At 37.1% G+C, this 15,394-nt stretch overlaps 1 protein-coding gene across 3 annotated transcripts in view; it reads right to left on the reverse strand.

Annotated features, from left to right (window-relative positions):
- The window catches only part of PHF21B (PHD finger protein 21B), a 158,272-nt gene that overhangs the window by 41,173 nt on the left and 101,705 nt on the right, over positions 1 to 15,394 (reverse strand). For all 3 annotated transcript variants that reach the window (XM_072326395.1, XM_072326394.1, XM_072326393.1), the window contains one exon: positions 1,205 to 1,297. In XM_072326395.1, the coding sequence (XP_072182496.1) occupies positions 1,205 to 1,297 (93 nt within the window). The remainder of the gene's footprint in view (positions 1 to 1,204; positions 1,298 to 15,394) is intronic.

Here is a 15,394-nt window from a genome sequence, read left to right on the forward strand (position 1 = left end):
AACAGAAGTATAAGAACATTGATGCTTCTCTAAGTGCAGCATTTGCAATGCCATCACCACTGCTAGAACATAACCTTAACAATAATTTAAGTCCCTGTTACGGGTCTTTCCACTGATCTTGAACTTCATCTATTTCCAGGAATAATCTGCTCATCTTTGACACCCCAAAATGGCAAAGAGTCAATGCGTCATTATGCCATAAGAACAGCTGAAAAGCAAAGACTCGAACTTGATAAGAAAACTATGACCTTCACGTTATGTTCACAGCTTTGTTTTCTATAAAATGTAATTTAAAGAGAGAATTTAAGAACTTTATCTTGAAAATACAAATACTCCTTCCTCCAGGCAGACTTAGTTCACAGATCTGCTACTAGATTCTGCCACTAAGAAAATATTGGGAAAATAAATAAATAAATAAAGGAACAATAGGAAGACCTAACATTGACTTCAGTGTTAGAAAAATGTTTGAATATGAAAAATAGACCTCTGAGGGCTATGCAAAGAGAAATACATCTGCACTTAATAATCATGACTCTGAAAAGATAACCACTGCAATAAGACACATGTTGAAAATGACATCTAATGCTTTTAAGGAGAAGGGCTGAAATGGGGAACAAAGTGAATGATAAGGAAAAACTATGCTGGATATTTAGAAAAGAAAATTCGGGTCTCAGACTTTGAGCATAAATGGCCTAATACTTTCACACAGACTCTCAGTCTGGTATCCAGGTTAGTTGAGACAAAACACTATACTGGGATAAAGAGAGATAAACTAAGTAAGTTAGTAAAATAATGTTTGAGTCTAAATCCTGAACAGAAAGGTTAATACTTCCACCTCCATTTTCAATCACAGATTTGCATGTTTTTTGCATCTATGATTTGTGATTCATTTTATAAAGCATAAATTTACAGTTTGCCATATGTATTTTGTTCTTTCACAATGAGTCTGAGTTGTTTTTATTTCTTATGACTTTTCATTGTGCTAACAGTATACTCCCAAAATATATCTGGTATTTCTTTTCTTCACAAATTGGAGAAAATCATAGCTCTGCTTTTCAACTCACTAAAGGTGAGTTGCCTAATAACATACAGGATCTACCAAATTTGTTCAGTCAAACAAGTGTGCAAACCTACACAGGCCTTGGCACCAGATGGGAACACAGCTGAATACATATAAAACAACGCATGGAACTGTATTTCGTACCTGAGGTAGCACTGCTGGTCCTTGTCCTGCCAACCTCTGCAAGGAGCTGACCTGAGGAACCTTAATGGGCACTGCAGTGATAGTTCCCAAAGTCTGTTGATAAAAAAACAACAACACAGAACAGTAGAACAAAGTTTAAAATACAGGTATAGCTTGCCCAGGATCTGTTCTACACAAAGGTTCCCTTCCCAATCCACTTGGAGTAAAGAGTTACTTTCCCTTCTCTTTAACTCACTTCAAAGAACTGTTCATTAAAGCCAGTGCCTTCCTGAAGCATCTTCTAACTATGAGTGCAAAGGGTGTGCCTCATTATTGTGCTTATTTTTTTCTTTTCTTCTTTTTGGTACACACAACAAACAACCAGGTGGCAGCAACTGAAGCAGTCTAGGTTTGTTTTCAGAAGATGCGAAGAAAGGTGAAAGGCACCATCACGAGACTTCAAAATGTGCACTAGAACAATGACGCATTACACGGTAGCCAGGGTCATAAGAGAAGTTCACTGGGTTGTAGTAAACATTAAGTACTGAATTATTAAAATGGAAAGCTATTTATAAACCTGCTTTAATGCACTGTAATATAACATTCAGCTGGGACAACTGTTTACACAGTGATAGGACAAGGGGGAATTGTTTTAAACTGAGACAGGGGAGGTTTAGGTTAGATATTAGGAGGAAATTTTTCACACAGAGGGTGATGACGCACTGGAACAGTTTGCCCAAGGAGGCTGTGGATGCCCACCTCTACAGGAACTCAAGGCCAGGCTGGATGTTGCTCTGGGCAGCCTGGTCTGGTGGTTGGTGACCCTGCACATAGTAGGGGGGTTGAAACTAGATGATCTTTGAGGTCCTTTTCAACCCAGGCCATTCTATGCTTCTATGACAGTATCCACTTGATCCGGTGCAGCAGCTTACCATCCCCCTTTATTCACCCTTCTCTTCAAAAACAATTTTCTTCAAAACTTATTTAAGAGATCTGATGTAGCTCCTCCAATGACGAAATAAAAATTGTTGTATTTATCATAAAGTTTACTTTTTAAGTAGAGAGCCTGTAAACCCAATAAATTGTTTCTCACTTAGGAACAGAGAAGGACACCAACAGAACAAGTAAAACATGCTTTTGTAATACCATCAAATGCACATAAATTCTCCCTCTCCCCCTAAAAATTCTCTGAGACTGTTCAGTCCCACTCCTTTGCTGACTTTTCATCCATCTATAGTGATATAGATAGAGGCATGATATCTATTTCAGACAGTCTGAATGGTAGATCATTTTCAAGACTCACCCACAAATGCTCCTGAAATACTGGATCTGAAATGTTGTAAATAGCTTGTACTTATTTTCTTCAACAAAAAGGATAGATAACTCACAAATTTAATGGTGGGTCTTAGATCTAAAGAACATCCCTACCTTTTTCCCTTTACTTTTTTCCGCTCACTGATCCTCTTATGCAGCTCATATTTTAGTTAACTGGCCAGTATTCTTAAGACAAGTTTGTATAACTTCTATCCAATGTTTCCTAATTGCTGTCATTTGTAAGATCATGGGAGACATAGTCACTGGGAAAAACAAACAAACAAACAAACACAAAACGAACCTGAAAAAATGTATTTGTTTGCTAGAAATGGCTAATAACAAAAGAAAAACAAGTTCAAGTGAATTTACCTGAATGTAAGCCTCCTCAGAACAAAGATATTGGATCACAGCCAGCAAAATAAAATATGCTATGTTATCGCAATCTGATAATGAAATTTGTCAATAAAAATGAAAGTATAATGAAGTCACCTCAAGCAAAGAGAGGCTGTGTTAGGACCGTGTTGATGAGTTCTTCTCAAACTTCAACATCAGTGTCATAAAATACCCTGCTTCATTTTAACTACAGTGTTTGATAAGAATACCACGCATTTTCATGCAGAATATTTTTAATAAACCTGTCACACAGTTTATATTTTCAACGTTGCTACTCTTTCCTTGAGATATTTTGTTGTGTGGTTTTATATCTTCAAGAAATTTTAAAAATTGCCAGAGTTGACCAACAAGGAGAACTGTATAGCTATAAGCATGCAAGATCATTTTTCCAGAGTGCTCATAGATTATCATTACCCCTCTGTCCATGCCCATGTAAAAATATATTCCAAAATTTGTCTTGAGACGAAGAGGGGAAAAAAAAACAACACAAAGCATTTCTACCTGAAAACACAAAAATTAGTAAGTTTTACCTTCCCACGTGAGTACAGTCAAAAAAGTGAGGAAGAGAAGGGGAAGTTTCCTTGCAGCTATCCCTAGAGAGTGACATAGGGGACAAAAACAGGAAGGATATAAAAAATATATGTATCTGCATGAACAGCTTGTTTGCCCTGTCTACCATATAATGGCCTTACACAGTGGGAAGGATGACATGAGGAATTCATGGTGGGAAGAAGAACTTGAGAATCCATCTGCTGTATGGCCTCTTAGTAGATGTAGCGCTACTCTCTGCTTTATATTGCCATGGGCTACATTAATTCAGCCCAGTTGTTTTGCTTTTATGATGAATAACAAAAAGGAATTTACAAACTCAAATTAGATAATCTGAAAGTTTATCACACAATATGATGTACATTTTCCCTCCATCTCAACACCGTTAATGCATAAAGTGAGCCCAAGTTTTCCCTGTAAACACCACAACTACTCATGGGCTGAGCATAGCCCTCTACTGCAAACCGTAACATGAAGTTCTTCCTTCAGGAAGGTCATGCTTAAAGTGTGGCTTAAGTGCTTACCTTCCCTATACATGCTACCATAGACCTTGAAAACTCATATTTAGATATTCATATTCCTACAGATACGACTGGATTTGCAAGCATTTTCAAACTGTCCAACAGAATACCTTGTATCAAAATCAGAAGTGCTGACACTGAATGAAACTGGGAATTGACTATAAAGATAAGAATCAAATTACTCAGAAGTTAGATAAGATGTGGTTATCAACTGGTAGGATGCACAAAAACTTCACATAACAAATCTCCTTTTTTGTACTACTTCAAATATCAATCTCAGGAGGAGAAAAAAGGAATAGAATGCCTCTATCCTCTGAGAAAGGAGCTCATCTCAGCCTCTAGGAGCATTGCTGTGCCAGTTCTGCTGTGTTTAAAAACACACAGCAATGGAGCTGTGAATGTGAATGAAAAGAAACAAAAAAATACCATAAAACTGCTCTACTCTGTTCTCTTGGCTTCACCTGAAAACAAAGGCAGGATGCATTGTCTGTGGGCATCAGAGGAATGAACTATCATTACTTCTGTCACCTGTGCCCTGACAAAATTCTTCAGATTTATTTTTCTGAAGTAGGAGTTCTGCAGCGATCTCAAGAGAGCAAAAACAAATGATGGCATTCTCGGGTTATGAAATTTTCAGTGACAAAGATGCAACTTACTGTTTACAAATGTTTTTATGGTAAGGACCTGTTAGTTAATATTCAAGCAGTGTCAGTGCATAAATCACATGGCTGAGGGGAAATTCAAAATTTTTATCTCAGTTCAGACAGGAGTCTATTTAAGAATCTATCTTAATATTCACTGCTTGCATTACTTTGTTATTGTCTCTCAGCATGGACAATAAATAGGTCAAGATGCTGTAGAAGCAGAACTCAGCAACAGAAAACCAAACCATTCCTATTACACATCTTATCTTTTATCTCACGGTACTCAGTATTACTGTCTCCATTTATAGTGATAAAAAAAAGAAAAAAAAAAAAGACATTTAGAAGCAAAATAATGTTGTAAGGGCTAAACTTTTGTACAGGTGGAAATCCAAGTCAGACTTCCTATTTCTAGTGTCTCATCCACACTGCTGATTAATGTCATCTCATCAGTTGATGCAGAGTCACATTTGACTCCTCTGTCTTTTAGGTCAGTGACAACTATTTTCACTCCCAAATTGTTCAGGCTTGCCACGCTGAGACAGAAGGATCGAACAATCATCACTCACTAATTCCACACCTCAATTTCCACCCATGCAGGGTTTTATTTTCTCCTTCCCTTTTTCTAATTTGTCCAAAGAGCAAGCTGGTGCACATTCTTATAAACCTTTAATTAACAAGCTGAAAAGACATTTTTCTGGCAATGCCTGACCTTTAAGCACTTTGTATGAATTTATCGATACCAGCAGAAACAATAATTTAAAAGGTTATTTTATGAGTGCTGAATAGTTTATGGCAGCACTTTTGTCAAGATAAACGAGTTTCTTATTACTACATTTACAGCTCTGAGCATTTTAATAAAAAAGGTCTATAAAAGTCAAAGATAACTTCAAATCTTTCCTCTATCTAAGTCTGCTTGGGTTTTTCTGCTGACCCCTGGAATACCTACAATGTATTAAGAGACCCAAAATGAGGAGTGATGGGGGGAAATTAAGAGCCAAGTTTCTATTTGCCTACAAACAAGCAAGTTCACAGAGCAGGAGACCTGCAGTCTAAGCTCTTGAGTAAATGTTACCCAGGAGCAATGTTCCGAAGGGTCACGTTTTGAATTGCAAAAACAGGTGAAGAGAAAGAAGTGAAATAATATGGATGTAGGTTGCTCCAAAAGCAATGCTTTCTATTTATTTCCATGTAAACTATATCAAATACAATAACAGTATTTGGTAGAGCACATTTCTTAGCTACAGAACAGTATTCTTCAAAATAGTCACTGCCATTAGCCATGCATTTTTGTCAGCAGTGAACAAGAGCCTGCATGCTGTGTCCGTGAAAATCTCCATGGCTGTCTGGAATGTGGCTTAGATTTCATGTCACTGTTACCAGTATTGAAATGCATAACCCACCACCTCACTGTGCTAAGATCCATGGTTTGGTCACCATCAACATTTAACACACATTGATGAATGTCAGTGGATGCCATTTTTTCCACATGGAGGAATTCAGTTGCATGCCTTTGCTTCATACACACTTCCATGTCAGGCACCACTTTGTCAGACTGCCTCTCTGCTGCCATCTGTCACACAGCAACAAAATGCAATGGAGTATTCGTGGGAAGGTTCAGCTTCTACTGCCATACCATCAGCATCACCCTCAGATGACATACCTCAAAAGTGAAGGAATTAAAGGACAAAAAACACATTAACCTTGTGTAAAAAAAAAAAAAAAAAAAAAAAAAAAAAAAAAAAAAAAAGGAAAATTTAGAAGATACTGCCAAACACAGCTAGAAAATAAAATCATTTCTCACCATTACTTCTGTTACTGCTCAGCAGCATTGCATCTATTTGCTGTATCTTCTCCTCCTATGCTTCTTGTGAATCAAATCAACACTGTCCCTTGATCCAGGCTCTCAGAATTAACTGAGGGGCAGAAGTGTGTAGGGACATTGGCAAGTGGAAGATATAAAACACAAAACAAAGAAGTATGGTACGGACAGAACATAAAAAATTTAAAGGACAAAGACTAGAGATGCTGAGCCAGAAATAGGGGTGAGATTTACATTGTTGGTGATCAGACTAAGGGCTGTATGTTCAGTTTTCTACTACTCGTTATCTTATGACTTAGTCAGTTCCTGAGTTTTTACATTCACAGTTGAGCTCCTTTGTGATTTTAGTGAACTTCTGCACCTTAACCCTGAGTAAATACATATAAATGTCTTTCTGCATATGAGTACACAGGTATGTATCTCTTTTTTACCAAAATATATTTAAATTTTAGTCAGCTTTGGTAAATAGATTTGTCAGATCATCTCTTGATATATTAGCTTTGAACTACAAATTTTTTCCCCCTCATTTGGATGCACTAACAAAAGCTTAAGGACCTGTTCCTACAATTCAACATCCGTCTAAAGTCATTTATGAGCTAGGTAGAGGAGTAATTTCAGCTTAGATCACAGACATAGAACTGTTAGCAGACACAACTCCACTCACATTCCTGAATTATGCCAGTACAGATGAAATCTCTGAAATCAATCCCTGAAGAGAATCAGACTTAGTGAGTCGCAGAAGGTTAAATAGCCATGTAGTTTCAAAAGCCTGCTGCTACAGCATGTTACCAAAATAAATACTTAACTTGGGAACATATGGGTTTGTTGTAGCTTAGCAGAAGAGTTCAAATTATTTGAGTTCAATTGACGCTGCATTACTGTATTATTTGCAAACTATTTTATACTGACATAAATACTGCAGCGCAAATATTGTGTTCCTACAATGTACTACAGAAATACTTCTTTTTTTCCTTAGGTACACATGCATCTTTTTAAGATCTAGGTCTTCTTCCCATTGCAAATAAGATATCTAAGCTATTAAAAAAAGTGCTTTTGTCTGTTATGTGTTCAATATTGGCAACAACAGTTTTACAGAATGGATTTTTAATGTGGTAGTGACAGGGGAACAGATTGCTATGGCAACTGCAAAGATGAAAATTCTTAACCTGAATGGATCGTCACTGAAGTAATTGCAGGTTTTTTTACCCGTTCTACATCCATTTTACAACTTGAATGCTGCATTCAACCTTGAGCTTGCTTTATATAAAAGCCAAGCACGGTATGCAACCTCCAAGTTCATTTGACTTCAAACTTACTGCGCCTTTGCTCAATAATCGTGGATAGTTACTGTTCTCTAGCTAACTTAAACAGTGGAACACTTTTATTTTTCCATATAATCATCCAGTAAAAGCACTGTGTGCTTAGAAGTAACTGAGATTTCTGCAAGATATATGCACATAAGTATTTTTTCTTTCCCTTTTGGACCAAACTTGTAGCAAAAATTCATGGGAATCATTCATGATGTTCAAAGTATAGTGAAATCTCTCTCTATGGTATTTCCAATAATCTGATGAAATAATGACATGCTTTAGTTTCACACTTGGACTGTATTCCAGATACTGCACTTCAGGCACAAATTAGGTGTAAGCAGCGATTTAACTGGAATTTCATAGAAATACAAAGATTTCTTCTCCAGCTCTTCAAAGTGTTTATTTTACCCATTTCCTTTCTCTCCACTCAGAACTCACTAACCTCACACACGTGCGCACAGGTCTTACTGTTTTATACTAGACAGTGAGAGCGAGACACTACCTCAGCGCGTTAAAACCCACCCTCCACTACAGCCAATTAACAGTGACTCAGGCCATGCCTGATGCTTTTGTTCCCAAGAAGCCTGCAACTGCTCCACTGCCTAATTCTTGGCCCAATAACCAGACCAAGCAGCACCAGCCATGGCATCTCTCTAAATCCCAAATCTGTTGTGAGCACAACCATGCAACCAAATTCTTCATTGGTTCTCATCAGCAAGGAAGTCCACAGGTGGTAGCAGAGCTAATTGGATATATCAGAGAGGCATATGCAGAGGGAAAGTAGAATTTTCTGCTGTCACCACAGCTCTGAGGCTTTTCAGGGCACCACTTAATCTACTGCTATTTCACAGTGTTCAGACTTAGAGAACTCTTTCCACTTCTTGCCACTTGCACATCCCCTTGGATACACAAACTCAGTTTGACAACACTGTAGACAAGTGTTCTGGCAAAGGAAAAATATGTTGCATGAAATTAATGCCTTTCCTGCTTTAGAAGCTCCATGCCTCCTTCCACAAGAGGATGGAGAGCTGCACCAAATACCTCTCTTTAAACACAGCTTCCATCACCTTATTTACTGATTAGCATCTTTTTTTTTTTTTTTTTTTAAGACACTGCTATTTTTATCAAAAGAAACAGTCAGCATTTTTCTTTAATCATTAGATAATAATCTAAGTTTATTTAAAAAGAAAGCTATGCAAACTGCATTAACATGAACATACCTATTCTGTGGCTTAGAGCATTATTCAGAAATCATATCCAATTAATTGTCTCCACCTCCTGCACAAATGAGTAAACTGAGCTGCACTACACAGCTCTGCTGCTGTGATCATACCTAGAGTATGTTGCACAGTTTATTCATAGGATTTGCTGTTAAACTCCAAAACTGTTCTAGGTTGATGTTGTTTTTAATGACTAATGCCTTCAAATCACTTACTCTCTGTTCACTGTCTCTGAAAGTATTTTTTCATTAAAGGATAAAGTGTAGGTACAGCAGAGCCTTGCTTCTTTCAAGCTAGTTCGAGCAGGAACAAAACCTCCAGCAGAGGCACGGCAGCAAAGGCACTGCTACTGCATCCCTATTGCAGGATATAAAGGCTGGGATGAGAAGGTGGTGGGAAGAAAAATAAAGGGAGAAATGACCATTGTTCTGTACTTACTGAAGAATCCCTGCCTGTTGGAATGGCCCACACAGGCTCTCAGCAGCTAGGAGAAATGAAGAGTGCCTACCACATCATTCCACCCAAAGGGCTTCGAGCCGCTTTAGCAGTTCAGGCTCTGATTTTTATTATGCATTCTTCAGTCACTCTGGAAACGCGAGGGGAGTGACAGCTTGAGACGATCTTATTGCTCACTGCCACACAGTCCTTTTTGTCAGACCCATAGAAGTGCTAATTCAGCTTGCTAACCAGCTTAAAGAAAGTTTTTTGCTGTTTGAATTAGGTGAGGAAGAAAGCAACAAAATGAAGGCAAGGGGAAGAGCAATGTTTCCTATTTAGGGAGGGGGAGGGGGAATAAGAAACACAAAAGCAGGGGAAAAGAGAAATGGCCTGACAGTGCCAACCTTCCTAAAGAAAGCAATCTATTTGATCAACTCAGCTATCGTGACTGCATGTTGTTACCAAAAGTAACCTCTTTGAGCATGAGCCTGGGGAAGGAGCATTAAGTCTTTGCCCCGAATCCACATTAAGCATGCTTAAATGTGACTGATCTTATAATTTTACTGTTAAAATAGTTAGAAGAAAGGAAGCAATAACTTTACCAAGAAATGTTCATCTGAATGTACATAACATCCCATAAGATTGCTGTATTTATTTTTCAGGCAGGCTTCTCAGCAATATTGAGCCACCTGCCCATCAACAAACCCAGTGGGAAATACTGCCTTAGTACAACATGGCTGAATTACTGTTCTTATTGAATTCTTAACTTAGGTATTCCACAGTTCAGGGACTGCAGCTGTGCAAAATCTTTGTAGTGTTATTTAGGTGCCTTCTTCTCATTAAAATAAATAAATAAATAAATTACAGTAAATAAAAGAAAAAGAAAAGAATACAGCACATTTTTCAGTTTTGGAAGGTGATAAACTCTATAGAATTCACTTAAAAATGTAGGTGATCCTTCAAGGATCCAAAAAGAAAGCCTGATCTTCTATGTCGATTTGTACAGATAGTAACTGGATTTGGCAAATTCATACATGAATGAACATACATACATGTAGAAACATATATTATACACTGTATGTATGAGAGTTTTGAATTCTGAGCTCAAGACAGTTCAATTCACTTCAGCAGTGTGGTATTTTTGAAGATCCAGTATAAATGTTTTGTTAAAAACAAAAGAAAAAGGGAGAAAGTAAGTCCTGTGTTTTCAGCTCATGTATTTAGCCAACAAAGTCTTCATAAAAGCAGCACAACGAACACATCTACAAACCATGATTCAGTCTAGTGAAGGTCTGTGTGTGTATCCACACGGATATCACTGCAGAGATCAGGACTCCAATCCACAGTCATTTCCAAAAGCAAAAGGGGGAAATGTATTTAATTAATTAATTAATTAGACTATGGTATCTCAAATCCACATAAACTGCCAGGGAGCTAACTTTACTACCAATCATTTATTTTAATTTTTCAGGCTGACTGACATTCCACATCACACTCCTTCACTCATAGAATTTGTTGAATCATATTTTGTTCGTGAACAGACATATGAACTGCAACTTATTAAAGCATGTAATGAGAAAAGATTGCCTATCAAGACACACATTGATGTTGATACTACATAATAACTTCTAAATACAGAAACATGTTGGACAAGGAACCAGTTTGATCCCATATCCCTCAAGACCTGAGAACTAAGAGTAAGCACTCTGAACATTGTGGTGTCACTGAAAGCCACCTACTTTGGCTTTTAGCCACATTAAGAATACAGATACAGCAGAGACCCGTAGCTTCTTAGCTGCTTGTCCTTCTTAGGAAGGTTGGACTTTTCCAGCAATACTAACAAATGGAGTGTCCAATATCCAACACAACAAGAAATGTTAAGAAGTTATATGAGCCAGTAGACTACAGATTGTTGTCTGGATATTTTGAAAGGATAAGGGCAGGGAAAAGTGAGTGATGTCATGCTTCATTCTGAAGTAAACACTGTGAAATCAGTAAGTAGGGTAGTAGGATTTTATTAGAGCAACTGCTAATTCATCACCACATAGAGTCTTCTCTGGTCATATCTTGTAGTATCCCTGCCAAATTTCTATCAGATTCTCATTACTGTTATGCTAAAATAGCTGTCTTTTCTTAACATTTTGGCAAACTCGCTCCTGAAAGAGAAAAATGTATCACATTAAATTAAGTAAGGATGACTGCTGTGATCATTTTATGCACATAAGGGGTAAACATGCAGATGAGATCCTTAAATCATCATTACCACTTCAGCAAACTACAGGAAATACAATGCTACTTTAATTTTATCAAAGTTGTCAGCCCCTTTCTAGCATTTACCAATTAAATCACTGCTAGTTCAGTAAAAAAAAACTAACTTATTTCTAATGTAGCCAGTCATCTTTGATTCAGCGAGGGACACAGCAATCAAATTGTTTGTAATATCACAATCCAGCACTGTATGTGCAAATCTGATGACAGTTGCTGAACTGGAGTCTTAATAAAATCAACACAAGGAACAGGCTAAGCAGAAGTCTATAATAAGGACCTGACTGAGTTAAAAACAGTTATCCCCATTAATTAATTAACTGTTCTTGCTTTCACTGGCCAAATCTCTAAGGACAATATTTGGGCAATGAATTAGAATAATCAAAAAGATTAAGATCTCAGCAGAGAAATGCAGGAATATACAAACTCAGTTACAAGCACAGGATTAATTCTACTGAAGACACAAATTATACACATGGTAAAGTTAAACTTGGGGTCATGGTCAGCTGCAGGACAAGATTTGAACCTGTTCTCTGAAATTAGGATACTGAAACCTGATTGTAAGATCAACAAAAGAGTTTCTCTTACCTTGTCTGGTATCTGGCCTATTTAAAAAGCGTTTACATTTCAGAGTTCATACTGATAAAAATCCAAGTTCAGTGCAAGCCTTCCTACTTGGAGAGCAAAAAAATATGATGCTAATCTACAGAACACCTCCTGCACAAGCATTATCTGTACCAAAGCAAGATCAAACCTAAGAATGATTTAAAAGCAGCCAAAGAAGAAACAGGCTTATGATAAATAAAAGTTAGTAGCTAGTCTTTTCCCCCCCACACACACATACACATATGAGTATCAAAAATACACAATCTAGCTGTTAACAGCCATCCGCCAACACTGTCCTTGTCACTGATGGAAACTGAAATATATCTGTCTTGTTATTCAGCTAATCTCTAAATTTAGAGAAGAACAAATTTGGTTAAATTTGGATCAGATCCCTCTCTGACTCACAATGTCCTTCAAGGTACCAATCCTTCACACGTCACACAAAAAACTACTGAATGTTAAGCATGATCTCAGACACTGCTCAGAGTCAATGAATTCAAAAATATATAAATAACAGGAATCCCATACAAATAATTATGACATAAAAAGCAGAACAATGCTTACAGGCATTCAGGGAGCAAGTATTTTAGCTGCTATAAACCCACATAACTCCATTTCTTTGAGCACAACTCTGTAGATTCCTATGCACTGAAGGTCTGGCCTTCCATATAGCAGTATCTCCATAGACAGATTTTATTTCTCTCTCACTCACATATACAAACAGTTTTAATTGCTTATTGTGTAGCAATTTAACTTGATTTTTTTTTTTATAAAATGGCTGTGATGTGAAGAAAAGATAACAACTAAACCCTAACATCAATAAGTGCTAATAAATATTAATAAAACATAAGCACCACGTTTATTGCTATGTGAAACCAGTTTATTATCCACAGATGAAATCAAATTGCTGCCTTTATTACTGTCAGGAATGACTTCTAAGATATTTCTATTTACCACTTGAGTATTCATCAGCACACTGTATTTACAGCATCTATGCTCTCTCTCTTTCTGTCTCTTCCTCTGCTAGTTATACATAAAATAATTTAAGAGCAGTATTTTCTGTTACAGTCCTCCAATTAATTTAAATACAGGCTCAGATACACATTATGAGATTAACAGCTGACCTATTGCCAAATCCTGATACAGTTACAACGCCAACAGGAAATATTATAATGTTTGTATTTACAACAGAAACATTGAAAGAAGATAAATTGAGTTTGTAGTCTGGTATCAGACACTCAAATTCCTGTAAACCATTCAACTACCCTGTAAACTCCACGGATAATGAAACAAAAACATCTTTTGACGATAAATAGAACTAAGATGTTTGGCTATACTCCAAAGCGTTTCATTTCCTAAAGTGCCGCCTTTTATTAAAGTAGCAGTACGTGTGGAGTAAGTGGATGTTTTTATGCATCCTGTAATTTAGAAAGCCTAAGAGATGATTTCCCCACCCCCAAGGTTGATCATCTTTCATTATTACAAACTGCACTTAAAGTTTGAATCACACAGCCCTCAAATTTTCTGTCCATCCCCTTGCATTCTTAATTCCCCATTTTAAATAGAACTAACTTGAAAATTCTGACATTTTCAAGAATGCTTGCCTGGTAATTTCTGTGAAGCATAGACAGCCTCCAATTACAACAAAATAGCTATAGTGTATTACAATTTTTAGAGCATTCTTTGGTGTTCTGAAGTGAGTCAACGCTCTCCATGGGAACTACTCTGATTAGCATCAAAACAATAATGCGCTATAAACTCTTAGCATTAGAATAGGGGACTCCGAACATTGTTTATGTGGATGCTACGTAACAGTGTGTAAAAACATCACAGAAACTTTCATTAGAGGGTTGCCTATACAGTTCTACGCTTTAAGACTTTCAGTATTAGGAAGTTAAAGTAGCTTCCAGGAAAAGGCATGAAATTCAAGCAAATGCATTTCCCTCCTTTCTCTTTTGGTTGATTCTTTTATTACTTCTGATCTGTATATAAGGCCCTAGATGATACACAAGCAGACCAAAAAGCTTTTCAGGAGTCACTGACAAAATGAAAGCACCTTTAGTTGCCTCCTCCTGCTCATGTTCTTCAGTAGGCACTCTTCCCAGACGCTTGCAGAAGGGAAATCTATTCCAAGAAACCCTATAGCAGCATATCCAGATCTACATCCCTGTTCACAATAACTTGCAGAGGGGGATATTCAGTGACATGCATGTTGCAGAAGACAGAACTGCAGTATACACTCCAAAACTGGGAGTTCCTTTTGTTTCCTGGTATGCTTGATGGTCTCCACAGAAATAAAATGGGAAAGGTTACTCCCAGATCAGGTATCAGACACATAGTGTGAGTTCATTCCTGCTTATCCTTTCCTACTGAATACTCCATTGCCTTCCCTAGACATTTTTGGCTAGGTAAGGAATACCATGTTGGGGCTAATACTTTTATTTGGTTGTGATTGTCTTTAGCCAGTCTTTCACACTGGTAGGTGTTTGAGCCCATTGCAGACCAAATAAAAATGCAGACTGAGAAATGCAGAAATCCACGTACTTTAGGTATACTGACCATATAAATATGACTAGGATATTTGAAAGGAATCCATTTATAACCAGGAAGCTTAAGTGCTTATTCTGAATCTGACATTTACATATCCCATCAACAGCAACCAGCATTGCAATACGGATTAATTAACCTGAAAGGATGCAATTTTATGCTATTTAGCGAGAAATACAAATTTTAAAGTGCTTTTACACAGTATATATTGGAGTAGTAAGGCCAAATCCTGCTCTTAGGCTACCCATATTTAAATATGGAGTAAATTCATGTATCTACCTTAATAAAGCTGTAGCTAAGATGGTGTAAATGAAGCAGAATGTGTCACACTCTCTCTGTAATTCATTTCCTAAAACTACCATGCTTTTTACAACATTATAATGGTAGAGTTGGAAGTTAGTAAAGCCCCTGCAACAGAACGTGTATCAATAGATGTTGTGTGGGGCTTTGAATTCATGGAGTTTCCCATTATTTTGCCTTTTATTAATAATTTAATTTGGCTGAACCACCTCTCTTTTTTTACATTTACAAAGACATCATGAACATTAAATGCCTTAGAGCTACGAAAAGATGAGATGTGCTTTA

Source organism: Excalfactoria chinensis, chromosome 1 (assembly GCF_039878825.1).
Source record: "Excalfactoria chinensis isolate bCotChi1 chromosome 1, bCotChi1.hap2, whole genome shotgun sequence".
Lineage (NCBI taxonomy): Eukaryota > Metazoa > Chordata > Aves > Galliformes > Phasianidae > Excalfactoria > Excalfactoria chinensis.